This window comes from Atractosteus spatula, chromosome 14 (assembly GCF_055471065.1).
Source record: "Atractosteus spatula isolate fAtrSpa1 chromosome 14, fAtrSpa1.hap1, whole genome shotgun sequence".
In the NCBI taxonomy this organism is placed as follows: Eukaryota; Metazoa; Chordata; class Actinopteri; order Semionotiformes; family Lepisosteidae; genus Atractosteus; species Atractosteus spatula.
In genome coordinates this window covers 14716388-14731057 of record NC_142719.1, presented here as the reverse complement: position 1 = coordinate 14731057, position 14670 = coordinate 14716388, and the positions used below count along the sequence as shown (strand labels likewise).

Genomic DNA, 14670 nt, shown 5'->3' with positions numbered 1-14670 from the left:
AGAGGGTTTTTTGGCGTGGCTGGTAGTCAGTCTGCCCACATCTGGAGTTCAGTGACGTGTCCCTCTGGTAACAGCTTAAGGCACAGAGATGAAAGCTTACGTCCTGGGAGTCCTCAGAGGAGTGAAAAACTGGAAAAACTGCAGCGTGGAATAAAATTAGAAACACGGGAAGTGCTGCAGACGATGGGAGGGTATTGATCTGAGGGTCCTATTCAGCGTTATCCATAAGGATCCCCGGATTTCGGCCTCAACAGCATGGCTGGGGAGTTTGCTCCCTCCTCCCACAGCCCTCTGTGTGACATGACTCCCGCTTTCCGTCCTCAATGCATGTCCTCTCCTGCCCTGGCGCTGGCGTCTCACCCCGGTCTGTGGTTGTGCCCTCTCCCCAGTGTTTGCCAGGGTACGAGGGGGTGAACTGCGAGTCGGAGATCGACGAGTGCCAGTCTCGTCCCTGCCAGAACGGCGGCACCTGCATCGACCTGGTTGGGCACTACATCTGCTCGTGCCCCCCCGGCACGCTGGGTGAGTACCGCGGCTCTCCGGAGACACCCCGCCCGTGGAGAGGCCCCCGAGGGCGTGGCTCACCCTGTCCTCTGGCCCCCGCAGGCGTGCTGTGCGAGATCAACGTGGACGACTGCGCTCCGGCTCCGGACGGCCGGGGGCCGAAGTGCCTGAACAACGGCACCTGCGTGGACAGGGTCGGCGGCTACCGCTGCAGCTGCCCCCCCGGGTACACGGGCGAGCGCTGCGAGGGCGACATCAACGAGTGCCGCTCCAACCCCTGCGTCTCCACCAACACCCTGGACTGCATCCAGCTGCCCAACGACTACCAGTGCGTCTGCAAGCCGGGCTTCACCGGTAAGAGCCTCTTCCTCCTCCTCCTCCTCCGCACGTTTCCAGGGCTCTGGATCAGCCAGTAACCGGCCGTGATAAAGACGCTGGATAGTGCACCCGGACCCAGTCCCCGCGCCTGGGATAGCCCTTTCCTCGTTTCTTACCTGGGGCAGGCAGGTGTCGGCTGTCCCAGGGCTTCCCAGTCCTGGTCCTGGAGTCCCAAACGCCTGCACGTGTTCGGTGTTCGTTCCAGCTCTGTTACACCATTGAACCCACAAGGGACTCAATAATGCCATTAATTTAAGCCGTTTGACCGCGCTCGGCTCTGGAACGTGTGGGCGGTCGCCTTTTAACCAGCATGTTTCGTAAGTAAGAGTAAATTCCTTGGAACGAGAAAAATATCAGGCAACTTGGTTATTTAATTAGTTAATTGCGCTCGGCTGGCATGAAAAGCAGGCGGTGTTGGGGCCTCCGGGATCAGGATGGGGATCCCCTGCGGTTCTGTCCGAGCCCGATCTCTCCAGCAAAGAGGACGTGAAAGAGGAGTGGGCAGTACCAGCAGAGGCCGAGATCCTGGCCGTGCTTGACGTCAGCTGCTCTGTGCTCTTCCCCGCAGGCCGGCAGTGCCAGAGGGAGTCGGGCACCTGTGGCTCCCAGCCCTGCCTGAACGGGGCCTTCTGCCGGGACCTGTTCTGCCACAACGGCGGGACGTGCATGACCACGCCCCAGGGCCCGCGCTGCCACTGCCCGCTGGGCTTCGCCGGGCCCGACTGCCAGCGCCGGGAGCCGGCGGGCTGCGCCGCCAAGCCCTGCCTGCACGGGGGGTCCTGCAGAGACGTCAGCTCCTTCCCCTTCTTCCAGTGCTCCTGCCCGCCCGGCACGCAGGGCAAGCGCTGCGAGGGCGGGGTGAGGCTGGCGCCGGCACCCCCCGCCGCCGAGACCCCCTGCCCGCGGGCTGACTGCGCGGGCAAGGCCGACGACGGCGTGTGCGACGCCGAGTGCAACCTGCACTCCTGCCAGTGGGACGGGGGCGACTGCTCGCTGACGGTGAACCCCTGGGGGCGCTGCCCGCACCCCGAGTGCTGGCGGCTCTTCAACAACAGCCAGTGCGACGAGAGGTGCAACACCGCCGAGTGCCTCTACGACAACTTCGACTGCAAGGCCAGGGACAAGATCTGCAAGTGAGTGCCGGCCCGCCCTCAGTCCGGTGTCCTCTTCCTTCCTGTGCTTCCTGAAGCCCCTCCCGGACTCACCCCCCCCCCCCGTCTCCCCCAGCCCCATCTACGAGAAGTACTGCGTCGACCACTACGCGGACGGCCGCTGCGACCAGGGCTGCAACACGGAGGAGTGCGGCTGGGACGGGCTGGACTGCGCGGGCGGCGTGCCCGAGAACCTGGCGGACGGCGTGCTGGTCATCGTGGTGCTCATCACCCCCGAGGAGCTCCTGCGCACCAGCACCCGCTTCCTGCAGAACCTCAGCACCATCCTGCGCACCGCGCTGCGCTTCCGGCTGGACGACGACGGGAACATCATGATCCAGCCCTACTACGGCCAGAGCAGCCGCCGGCAGCGCCGGGAGCTGGGGCCGGAGCGCGAGGTCATAGGGTGAGGTTCCGCGTCACTTCCTGGGAGCCTGGGCTCCCCAGATGTGGACCCCTTTGTCCTGGTGCCCTTTCATAATCCTAGAATGACACCACCCCAAAGTCTGTTTGTATTTAGACCCATCCATCAAGCCATCGTCTAACCACTTTACCCAGTACAGGGTCACGGGGGGAGCCAGAGCCTATCCCAGCAAGCAGTGGGCACTAGGCAGGGTACACCCTGGATGGGATGCAAAAACACTCAAAAACACACGTTCACAGCAGGCCCAAAAGCCAGTTAACCCACCAGGGGTTAATTGCACCTATGGCTCTATTCCTTTGAGGTTGCTAACCACTGCACCACTGTTGCACACTGTTGACATGACAATGTGCAGAATAATACCACACGAGACTGATGCAGGAACCCAGCTGATTTAATAATGGTGGAATAAAGCTGTACTAATTCTATAAGCAGATTTATTTAATACAATTAGGATTAGAATCCGATCCGTGTTAGCCCCATGGGCTGGTGCCAGGTGCTCCGGTTTCTTCCCACCTCCCAGGGACGAGCTGTCCTCAATCCTGGGATGGACTGGCGACCTGTCCAGAGAATGAGAGCCCCTCAGTCCCGCCCTGGGCTTCCGGGATCGGCTCTGGGATGCTGCGGTCCTCACCAGGAAAAGTAGCACGTGATCCAAGGACATTCCAGGCGTTTGAGCTCATGGTGTACGCCTCTCTCCTGTCCCATGTCACGCAGCTCCATTGTGGAACTGGAGATCGACAACCGGCTGTGCGTCGAGGGATCGGACAACTGCTTCCCAACGGCGGAGATCGCGGCCGATTACCTGGGGGCTTTGCACACCGTGGACAGGCTGCGGTTCCCCTACCCCATCAAGCAGGTCCAGAGTAAGTAGCCCCCTCCTGGCCCGGTTAGTGGATCACTAGTGGAGCTCGCAGTGCATCCAGGGGGGCGTGGCAGAGGGGAGCATGCACTCTCTGAGGGGAGGGCTGCCACTGATTAGCAATCGGCCATTCCACATTGGGAGGTTTCAGTAGAGAACCTATCATCGACGACCACAAATTGAAAGGGAGAAACCTAACTAAAACAAAATGTAGGATTGTACTGACTCCCTGTCCTTCCCCATCTTCCTCTCCAGGTAAGAAGGTGCCTCCGGGTGATGGCAAGGTGGACTGGAGTAAGCTCCTGCCCCTGGTGGGCGTGGCAGGGCTGTTCCTCCTGGTCATCCTGGTGGTGGGGATGCTGATCGCCAGGCGCAAGCGAGAGCACAGCACGCTCTGGTTCCCCGAGGGCTTCTTCCTCAAGAAGGAGACCAGCAGCAACAAGAACCGCCGGGAGCCCGTGGGCCAGGACGCGCTGGGCATGAAGTAAGGACAGAGCCCCAGCCCCGCAGGGCAGAGCTGTCGGATCGGCTCCAGCTTTTACCAGCAGCCGGCTACGTCACCAAGTGTGAGACGATAGCAGGCGTGGAAGATGTGCAGGTTTGATACCTGATTTTGAGAAGAACTGCAAAGGCAGTTGATAAGAAAGAGTGCGTCATGCCTCCTGGTGTTCTGCTTCAGTTGCAGAACGTGCGGCACAGCGCTCTGCTGCTGGTAAAACCTGCCGTGGATCTTGGAGCTGTGCATTGGGAGTCTGAAATAAAGAGACCAGGTCTCCGTCGGGGGGGGGGGGGGGGGGGGCACTTGCTGGGATGTTTCCAGCTGGACTAAGCTGGTTTTCGTCTTTCCTTGCAGACACATGCCCAAGACGGTGGAGGAGAGCCTCCTGGGTGACCACAGTGACCAGTGGCTGGACCCAGACTGCCCAGAGGCCAAGAGGCTCAAGGTAACTGAGCAGATGGGCGTGCTATAAAAACTGGACAGAACCCCAGCAAATTCAAATGAGTATTCTCCACAGCGGCCCTTCTCCACCAGAAGAGGCGAGCAGGGACACTGTAGTGCTTGGCAGTTAAATCCTCAGCCCCCTGTGATCAGAGCCAGTACCCCTTTGTACAGCAACGTGCAGGACTTGAACCTGCAGCCCCCTGGAGTCTCACCCTCCCGTCCAACGCCACCTGAATGCAGTGTCTGACTGCCGTGTGTGTGTGCGTTGTGTCCCAGGTGGAGGAGCCCAGCGCCCTGTCGGACAGCGAGGACGCGGTGGACTGCCGCCAGTGGACGCAGCATCACCTCGCTGCCGCAGACATCCGCATGCCCCCGTCCATGGCCCTGACGCCCCCCCAGGGAGAGTTCGACAACGACTGCATGGACGTCAACGTCCGAGGGCCAGGTAGGGCTGAGCCTGCGCCTGCGCCTGCGCCTGACCAGCCAGAGGGCAGGAAGCACCAGTAGAGGGTAGAGCCCGTTTTTCTGAGCAACTCGCCTTTGTCCGCGCAGACGGCTTCACCCCGCTCATGCTGGCCTCCTTCTGCGGCGGGGGCCTGGAGACGGCCGTGGCCGAGGAAGAGGAGGGCGAGGAGTCGTCGGCCAACATCATCTCCGACCTCATCTACCAGGGCGCCAGCCTGGCCGCACAGACTGACCGCACCGGGGAGACCGCGCTGCACCTGGCCGCCCGCTACGCCCGCGCCGACGCCGCCAAGAGGCTGCTGGACGCCGGCGCGGACGCCAACGCGCAGGACAACACGGGCCGCACGCCGCTGCACGCTGCGGTGGCCGCTGATGCGCAGGGCGTCTTCCAGGTGAGTCCTGCGCCCCCTGGGCGCTCAGAAGAGGAATAAATCCATCACGACTGGAACCAGTCACATCCTCTTGATGAACCTCCTTACGGATTGTACTCGGTCCTGCAGGCTTCCCGTTGCCCTGTGTGTGACTGCCGATTTCTAGAGGCAGTGCTCTTCCCATGGACTGACGGGACTCCCCCCTTCGCTCTCTCTCTGTCCGCCCTCAGATCCTGATCCGGACCCGAGCCACGGACCTGGACGCCCGGATGTACGACGGCTCGACGGCTCTGATCCTGGCGGCGCGGCTGGCAGTGGAGGGGATGGTGGAGGAGCTGATCGCCTGCCACGCGGACGTCAACGCCGTGGACGAGCTGGGTGAGTGGCGGCAGCGCGGTGCGGGGCCGGTAGCTCCTCCGGACGTTGCTCTGGAGCGCTGGGACGATCGCCTGTCTCTCCCGGCCCAGAGCGGTGACTTCAGCTCGTGCTGACCGCAGAGCTCTTCACTGCTTGGCCAGGCTGATGCAGAGGGGCAAACAGATGCCATTCAGCCTGTCCTGGTGGCAGAGGGATTGTGCCTATCTGTGTGTGTCTGTGTGCTCTTCTGGTTATTGAAGGGGTGTCTGTGTGCTCTTCTGCTTATTGAAGGGGTGTCTGTGTGCTCTTCTGGTTATTGAAGGGGTGTCTGTGTGTCTGTGTTGCAGGCAAGTCCGCTCTGCACTGGGCTGCAGCTGTTAACAACGTGGAGGCCACCGTGGCGCTGTTGAAGAACGGAGCGAACAAGGACATGCAGGACCTCAAGGTGACGCATCCCAGCCCCACCCTGGCCCAGTTCAGGGTGTTACACAGCACGGTCCAATTCAGAGTATGAGACATTAGACATCCTGGCCCAGTACAGGGTGTTGGACAGCCAATATTAAACCAATATTATACACAATTCTTTCAAACATTTTAAGTGTTTTGGAGTTTGCCAATACATTACTGTATTTTTAAGCTCAGGCTTCGCAAATGCTTTCTATCTCGGAAGTCTTTTCTTTCGGAGGACATTTACCGATGACAGAAACCGTACTCCGGTTATTTTATATATAAAAGGCCAGGACGTCTGGGTCCTGCTAAATTAACAGGTGAAACGGGACCCCAGGGTGGGCTCACTCAGTTTCTCCTCTCCCTGTCCCCTCCAGGAGGAGACCCCCCTGTTCCTGGCAGCGCGGGAGGGCAGCTGCGAAGCCGCCAAGATCCTGCTGGATCACTTCGCCAACCGGGAGATCACCGACCACATGGACCGGCTGCCCAGAGACATCGCGCAGGACAGGATGCACCACGACATTGTGCAGCTGCTGGACGAGTACAACACCGTGCGCAGCCCCCAGGGGCACGCCGCGCCGGGGCACCACATGGCAGGGGGGCACACGCTTTCCCCGCTCATGTGCCCCCCTGGGACCTTCATCCCCGGCCTGAAGCAGACCCCGCAGGGCAAGAAGTCGAGGCGGCCCAGTGCCAAGGGAGCCGGGATGGGCGGCGGCCAGCAGCAGCACATCTCGGGCCTGGCGAAGGATTCGGCCAAGGCCAGGAGCAAGAAGCTGACGCTGGACATGCAGAGCGCCCTGCTGGAGAGCTCCGTCACCCTGTCGCCCGTCGACTCGCTGGACTCCCCCCGCGGTGGGGCCAGCAACGCCGGCTACGTGACCAACCCCGCCTCCCCCGCCACCATGCCCTCCCCCGGCATCTTCCACCCAGCCTCCTCCATGTCCGTGCCGTCCACCCCTCTGGTGCACAACCTCATGGACGGGCCCTTTGCCGTCTCCCTGGCGCAGCTCAGTGACATCGGGGAGGGCCCCAGCCAGAACGCCCTTCTCTCCATGAACCCCATGCAGGGGCGCGTCTCCATGTCTTCGGTCAACGCCAACCCCGGGCCACCCAGCTACGTCCTCAACTCCGGCCAGCTGGGCCTCAACCTGGGCATGGTGAGCCCTGTCAGCATCCCCTTCGACTGGCACGCCCGCCTCCCCGCCAGCTCCCAGTGCGGCCAGCAGGTCATCAACCTCGTGCACCCCATCAGCACGCAGGCGGGCATGCACGCTCAGAGCCAGCAGGCCATCCTGCAGCAGCAGCACGGGCTCCTGCTGCAGCACCAGCAGCGCATGTTCCACGGATCGCAGGCCCTGGTGCAGCAACAGCAGCAGCAGCACCAACAGCAAGTGTCTTCTCCACAGCAGAGCCTCAGCCCGGTCAAGATGCAAACAGTGGCCGAGCAGCAGAACCAGCAGCTTACTGCCCAACAGCAGCTGCACAGCCAAGTCCTGGCCACCCAGCAGAGCCTGGCCAGAATGGGGGGATCATCCACTCCCCCCGAGCCCCAGCAACAGGCTCCCCCTGGTCCTCCCCAGGCCCCCTTCTTCAGCCAGCAGCCGCCTCCCCAGCAGCCGCCTCCCCAGCAACCGCCTCCCCAGCAGCCACCTCCCCAGCAACCGCCTCTCCAGCAACCGCTGCCCCAGCAACAGCAGCCTCCGGCACCCCAGCCGCAACCGCAGGCCTCCGGCGCCGGCAACCCGGCACTGGAGGACTACCCTACACCCCCGTCCCAGCACAGCTACACCTCGGCCCTGGACGCCACCCCCAAGCATTACCTCCACCTCCAGAGCGAGCACCCCTACCTGACCCCCTCCCCGGAGTCCCCCGAGCCCTGGTCCAGCCCGTCCCCCCACTCCGTGTCCGACTGGTCCGAGTCCACCCCGAGCCCGGCCATCGTGGGTACCACCCAGACCCAGATCCCCCACATCCAAGAGCAAGGGGGCAAGATGCAGGTGTTCGCGTGAAGAGGAACACGGGCGGATTCTCGCCTCCCCCTGCAGGGAGCGCTCCATCCCTCTCTCTGCAGGGCCTCGGACTGTCCCTGTTCCCTTCACCTCCAGCCCGTCCACGGGGCTCCGGGTCCGGATTCGCTGATTTTCGGTGCTGGCTGCGGGTCGAGAGGGAGAGGGAAGAGCGAAGCGAGAGGCGCGCTGTCTGGAGAAGACAAGAGAGGACACCTTTAATGAAGTACGACTCGCTGTGTCGCTGTCGGACCCTCGGGACCGCGCGGGGATGGGCGACCATTACATGAAGGAGAAAGTCTTGAATTTCAAAGACTGGGTTACGTTCTCCTGCTAAAGAAGAAGATGAACTTTCACAAGCCGGAAGAGAACTCTTGAAGGAAGTCTTTCATTTGCCTTTTTTTTTTATTTATTGTCTGTGTTCTGCTGGGCCTGTCCGGCCTGGCCCCCCCCTCCCTCTCTCCTGCCTGCTCCTGCTCTCGTTCTGGTCTCGGCTGTGGCGCCCTGTGCTTTTCCTCTCGCCCTCCGCCGAGTGTCCAGAATTCGGAGGGGGTCACTGCCTTTTGGCTGAAACCCCCCCCCCCCCCCGCCAGCACCCCCCACCTGCCCAGCTGAGGCACGGTTCGACTGGGTGAGCGAATCCGTACGTTCGGAGAGGGAGAGGTGTCATGCGGATTGGATCTCAAGGTCGGACACAGGACACTGTGGGGCGCCCCATGCCCCCCCTAATAACGTCTGGGCTTTAACAGTAATGGCCACACACACGAAAGTCACCTATGGAGACTTTTGTCAAACGGCTGCCTGCTTTCTCCTTTCCTTGTTGCCTGTGGGACAGGCTGGGCGTTCCCCACCCCTGAGCACTTCCTGGAGAATTTAAGAGAATAAAGCTGAAGTCAGTAATATAATTCCGATCGTAGGACGTAAAGTGTACATATAGAGATATATTTATAGCGGGGCTTTGAGGAGTTTGGAGAGCTGAGGTTCTTAAAGGACGTGTTTTTCAAAAGTACGCACGCAGGCCGAGTCCAGCACCGCCGTCTCGGGGATGTCCCGGGTCCGAGGCTGCACCCACACCTGCCACCACTCCCCGCGGCCGGACAGGCTCGCTCCCGGAGAGCTCCGACCTCCGACCTCCAACCTGGCCCCCTTCCAAAGGGCACGAGCCTCCAAAACAAAAACAGAAAACTCCCAAGAAAACCAGTAGCTTCAGCTGCCCAGCTGGTCCCGGCCCTCGTCGTTGAGCTGCGCTCTTTCTGACTTGCATGCTGCTGTACGAGTGGGGGTTCCTGCGATCTCCGTGGATTCCTGCTGCTTCCGTGGGGACCAATAGCTGAAGAAGCTCGTTTCCACAGCTGCTACATTCCTGCCCCGCCGCGGGGCCCGCGCTCAGTCCTGGCTCCGGCGTCTTCGCCCGCACAGCTCCACGCCTGGGAAATCCCGGCTCCTGCCTTGAGCGCTTCCGCAACTTTGACAGAAGGGGGGAGGGTTCCCTGCAGTCCCGGACTGCTGGGGAGTAGACCTGAGCTGGTTAATCGGGGCTGCTGGTTCTCAGTAAGAGCGTACGGCCACTGCCTGGACGAGAACTGCATCCCCCCGTTCTCCCCCCACACCAGTGATGGGACACACGCGGGTCAGGGGGCCAGTGTTACAGGAGGAAGGGAGGCGCGAGGAGGGCTGTGTGTAGGCTGCTACGGCCATGTCACTCTGTACAGAGGCGGTTTATGGAATGGTGTATGGCGCTCGCGCTGTATCGGTAGTAGCTCTACATATGCAAGTGCAGGGCTGGCTCAGGGGTGTCTGAGTCTGGGCGGAGCAGATGCTGCCATGCAGTACTGCCAACCCCCCCCCCTTTGGCATTATTAATGAAGCCGTCCTGCCCAGCCAATCACAAGGTACCGTGGAGGGCGGAGCACCGCCCCCTGTGAAGGCTACGAGCAGTGCATGTGTTTCTCCTCCTGAGCTCTCCTGTCCTTCGTGTGACCTGTAAAGGGTTAATGGAATTGGTTGTGGGGTTGAGTCATGGAAAGGCTTTGTTCGGGGTTCGGGGAAATGTCTCGGGACATTATTGGACCTGGAGACTAAACTGAAATCGTTTTTCTGTATAGATCTGTATTCAGTAGGACCTTTTTGTGTGTGTGTGTGTGTTTTTTGTAAGAAGAAGAAAAAGAAAGAAGACAAACATTCCTTTATAGCTGCCATGCCAGGTGTCTGCTCTCTCTGCCGTCTCGGACGAGAGTGGACCTCCCTGCTCCAGACTGCTGTCCAGATGTGCGCGGCCTCCTTTCCTTCCCTGAAGTGTTTGTGCTGGGGATTGTGCCTCTCAAGATGAGAAGCACTTCTCTGGTTCACATGTTAAAAAGTAGCTGATTGTGTGTGTATATATAATATGCACTTACACATGTATATTCTACATATATATATTATATATATATAAATGGTATGGAGAACACCAGCAAGGTCTTAACTGAAAGCAAGCTGCTTGGCCCAAAATTAAAACTTGTTTGGTTCTATTTTACTACAGTCCCGTAACTAGCGACCCTTCCCTCTCCCCCACCCTACACCCCCAGGGACAGCTTTGAAATGTGAAGACCAAGCAAGCTTCACCCACACACACACAGACACGCCCCGAGAGCTGCACTGGAAACCGGGACCCCAAGTGCTGCAGAATGAATTCACAAATAGATATTAACCAAGCATCTCACTGCCATTGAGTTGATCGCCACTGCTGAGCCAGCAGGTCCCACGTCTGCCTGTTTTATAAAACCTCTGGATCAGATCTTTCAGCCTCCAGACTTTCGAACATCTGTTGTTTGAGGGCTTTTGCACTCACGTCGCTTCTGTACCTGAAGGCGAAGCGAGAGTTCGTGTTCACAGAGAGGCGCTGCAGTGAATTTCCAATACATCCACACTTCCTAAAATGGACATTTTATTAACTACTGTGTTGATCAGGCACAGCATGCTAAGGGCTGAGGCTGTCCATTTTGGCTTTGGTCGGAATGCACTTTTCCCACTTTTGTTAGTTTTTGAAATGAGATTTTTAACCGGAGCCCAGCTGTAGAGAGCCCCAGCGGCAGGCGTTTTCCCGTCGTCCCTGCCTGCGCTCCGTGAATGTGCCGGGATCTCGGGAAAACCAATCCCGCTCGATGTCGGGGACCGTATTCCCCGTGGTCCCGGCTCAGTTTTCCCTCTTTCTTTCCGAGTGCAAACACGCGTGCGAATAAAAAAGAAAGCTACTTGTACATTTCAGACCTTTTCCTTCTATTTGTAAATATGTCCATCTGAAGCCGTTCTGATTGCTTCAGAAAATTTTATGTTTTAAAAAGTATGTACTAAAAAGTAAAAAAAGAAAATGTATTTCTTATTAGCATTATCATGGAACTGAAGAAGCGGCCAGTTTCCTTGGTCTTGTATTATTAGAGCAGTTATAGTTTATTTTTGTTATTAATTCCTATACTTGTTTAAAAGTAGATTAAAAACTTTGTACAGAAACACTTTTTCACAATGTTTGTATTCAACAGATGACTTGTAAAATAAGTTACTTCTAATAAAAAAATGTAGGTAACTACGAATTCTTGAGTGCTTGTTTCTTTCTTGCTGTCTTTGTTGTTCAAGAGGTTTTTACTGTTTTTTTAAGTGAAGAACAGGCAGCCCTGATGTTTATTGAAGGAGGATGTGATGTCCTTCAGAAAACTGTCACAAAAGCATCAAAACGGTGACAGTTCAGAGGTCAGTTGGCCCCTCTGGCTCGTCTGGTTTCCAGTGGCTGTGTGATCCGTCAAACCACATTTAAAGCTGACAACAGGAGGCACCTATTTACACAGACTGGTGGGAGTGTGGGACAATCAGTCATGTTGTTGAAGCTGATACCTGGCTTCTTTCAAGAAACAGCTGGAGGAGATCGGAGGCACTTGTTTACACAAAGGGTGGTGGGAGTGTGGAACAATCAGCCATGCTGTTGAAGCTGATACCTGGCTTCTTTCAAGAAACAGCTGGAGGAGATCGGAGGCACTTGTTTACACAAAGGGTGGTGGGAGTGTGGAACAATCAGCCATGCTGTTGAAGCTGATACCTGGCTTCTTTCAAGAAACAGCTGGAGGAGATCGGAGGCACTTGTTTACACGAAGGGTGGTGGGAGTGTGGAACAATCAGCCATGCTGTTGAAGCTGATACCTGGCTTCTTTCAAGAAACAGCTGGAGGAGATCGGAGGCACTTGTTTACACGAAGGGTGGTGGGAGTGTGGAACAAGATGCCAAGCCATGTCGTTGTAGCCGATACCCTGGCTTCTTTCAGGAAACAGCTGGAGCCGGTCCTGGGATCGGTTGGCTACCTGCAAAAGAGTAGTAGCAGAAGTGTAAAGGGTAGAGTCCCACACAGCTCCCTTGTGCCTGCAAGGTGAGGCTCTGCTCACCACTGGCACATGAGGATGAAACTAATGGTTACTGCATGGAAGGTAATACGAGCTATAAATAATCATCATGATTCCTTGTGTGTTTGCAGAGACCCAACCTGCTGCCTCACACGATTAACCTGAATTGATTGAACTGTGGTATAAAACACAGAGGAGAACTGAGGGCCCAAGCCCAGCCCTGCAGGAACGATCAGTGAAGCAATAAGCTGAGCACTGGCGCCACCTAGTGTCTTTGTAAGACACACACTGGCTAAAAGCCACTTGGAGGTAATTCATTTACCACTCCTGGGAGTCCGTGCTGCTGTTTCCAATTCAATTCAAGCTCTATTGCCCCCTACGGGCAAGTTGTTTTGCGGCACAGTTAAACACAACACAATGACAAATACACACCATCAAAAGGGAAGAGAATACAGACGTGTTACAGGAGACAAGAAACAGGAGACAAGGTAGTTACTTTGTATTGTTTAAGAGTGTTATTGCAGTGGGAATGAAAGATTTCCCGAGTCTGTTGGTTTTAGGTCTGGGGGCTTGAAGTCGCATCTCGGAGATTAAAAACTAATAATAACAATACAAGACTGCAAGAGGTTCCTGAGTTATTATTGTCATTTTACATGTCGAGTTACTTTAGTTTAAGAGGATTTTAAAGGAGGAAGGGTAATGGGGTCACGACCCCTTGAACATCACCGAGTTCAACATAAGTGACCTAAGCCGTATTACCAGCGGGGATCAATAGACCCGCCCCGTCTTTTTTATTGGCGACTGTGGCTGGCAATAGTTTCCCAGCCCCGTTGTTATTGGTTGAGCTCATCATTTTCGCTTGTTTTGATTGGTTATATTGGCGTCAAGCTAACCTCCAGCTCCTCCCCGCGGTTGCTCAGGTCGCTTTTTGCGAGTTGCGCTGTAGGGATGAAGATATGAAGAATAAGATAGGATCACTTTATTGGCCATATACAATTTCTTGTATTAGGAATTTGTCTTTTCGCATACAGTGCAGTCTGTCACGCAGATGCTGAGTGCTGTAATTTAAAAGCAGGGAATAACACTGTGGGGCAATCTTTCGAATTGACAGAAAACGATTTTTAATTCCGGTTTAGACTTACTTTCAGCTTCTCTGAAACCCTCTAGTATTTATTCCCTAGTGGCCTCTAGGGGCACCGACAGTAAATCTAGTCTGTAGTACTGAGCGATTTAGGAAATAAATCATCCTTACACTTACATAGCGCTTTTCTGGACTCTCCACTCAAAGCACTTTACAGGTGATGGGCCCTCCCCTCCACCACCAATGTGCAGCCCCACCTGGAAGTGCGCCACCTGGGGAGGAGAACAGAGTAATGAAAGGGAATATTTATTAAGATTGCACGACTGGTAAAGGCCAGGGGGAAATTTGGTCACGACACTGGGGTTACAACCCTCTCATTTTAAGAAACGCCCGGGGATTTTTAATGACCATTACAGTCACAGGACCTCTGTTTTACGTCTCATCAGAAGGATGCGCCTTTTTAGTATAATATCCCCGTCACTACACTGGGTTATAGGACCTCGGAAAGACCGCAGGGTGAGCGCCCCCTGCTGGCCCCACTAACACCACTTCCAGCAGCAGCCTTAGCTTTCCCAGGCGGTCTCCCGTCCAGGAACTGGCAACCAGCACAACTTCAGTGGGTTGCCAGGTGAGAGTTGCAGCGTGATGTAGCTGCTGGATAAACACTCACGTAGAGGATGCAGGGGTCGATCTCGCTACCTCTCGCATGCTAAGCGAGCGCTCTACAATTTGAGCTAATCTCCATCGTCGAAAAGGAAGCCTTATTGACAATATTCTTATAACGACTCATCCTCCAGGTACCCCAGAGTGTGAGATGCTGCAGACTGACTTTTATTAAGAAGGTTAGATAAGGTTAACCTTTTACGCACTTCTGATTTTAAGGTCACAGACCCTGAGAATATATATGGATTTTACTGATATTTATTTAACACGTATTAGAACAGACAGGTACCAGGCGATCAATTAAAGTAAAAAGAATAATGTTTTTTTTTTCTTTCAAGATGATAATTCCATGGCGTCACGGAGATGAAAGCGGTTTCCAATACAGGATGAGTCGCTAAAATGGGAAGTTTCTTTATACAACAAACGTCAGTCGTTTGTACAGCTTCGAAACCTCACCTGTAGTGAAACCCCCTCAGGTCACGCGGTAAAAAGTTCCTCTAAGAAATACCCGATTCGTTCAAACTGAAGTCAATCACAGGGGGCGGGCGAGAGGCGACACCTGCGGCGTTTCATTGGATAAGAGTCGCGTCGCTCGCTCCTGTGGAGGCGGGACGTGCGAGGTGTTGCTGTGGTGACGTGTAACTCCTGACT

General features: G+C 56.3%; 1 protein-coding gene across 1 annotated transcript in view; it reads left to right on the top strand.

Moving 5' to 3' along the window:
* The window catches only part of notch3 (notch receptor 3), a 55599-nt gene extending 45521 nt beyond the window's left edge, over positions 1 to 10078 (top strand). The window contains exons 22-33 of the mRNA XM_088932256.1: positions 390 to 522; positions 607 to 858; positions 1451 to 2015; positions 2110 to 2439; positions 3172 to 3320; positions 3572 to 3800; positions 4170 to 4260; positions 4536 to 4704; positions 4812 to 5116; positions 5326 to 5473; positions 5800 to 5897; positions 6277 to 10078. Of these exons, the coding sequence (XP_088788382.1) occupies positions 390 to 522; positions 607 to 858; positions 1451 to 2015; positions 2110 to 2439; positions 3172 to 3320; positions 3572 to 3800; positions 4170 to 4260; positions 4536 to 4704; positions 4812 to 5116; positions 5326 to 5473; positions 5800 to 5897; positions 6277 to 7911 (4104 nt within the window). The 3' untranslated portion in view covers positions 7912 to 10078. The remainder of the gene's footprint in view (positions 1 to 389; positions 523 to 606; positions 859 to 1450; positions 2016 to 2109; positions 2440 to 3171; positions 3321 to 3571; positions 3801 to 4169; positions 4261 to 4535; positions 4705 to 4811; positions 5117 to 5325; positions 5474 to 5799; positions 5898 to 6276) is intronic.
* Positions 10079 to 14670: the final 4592 nt, after the last annotated feature.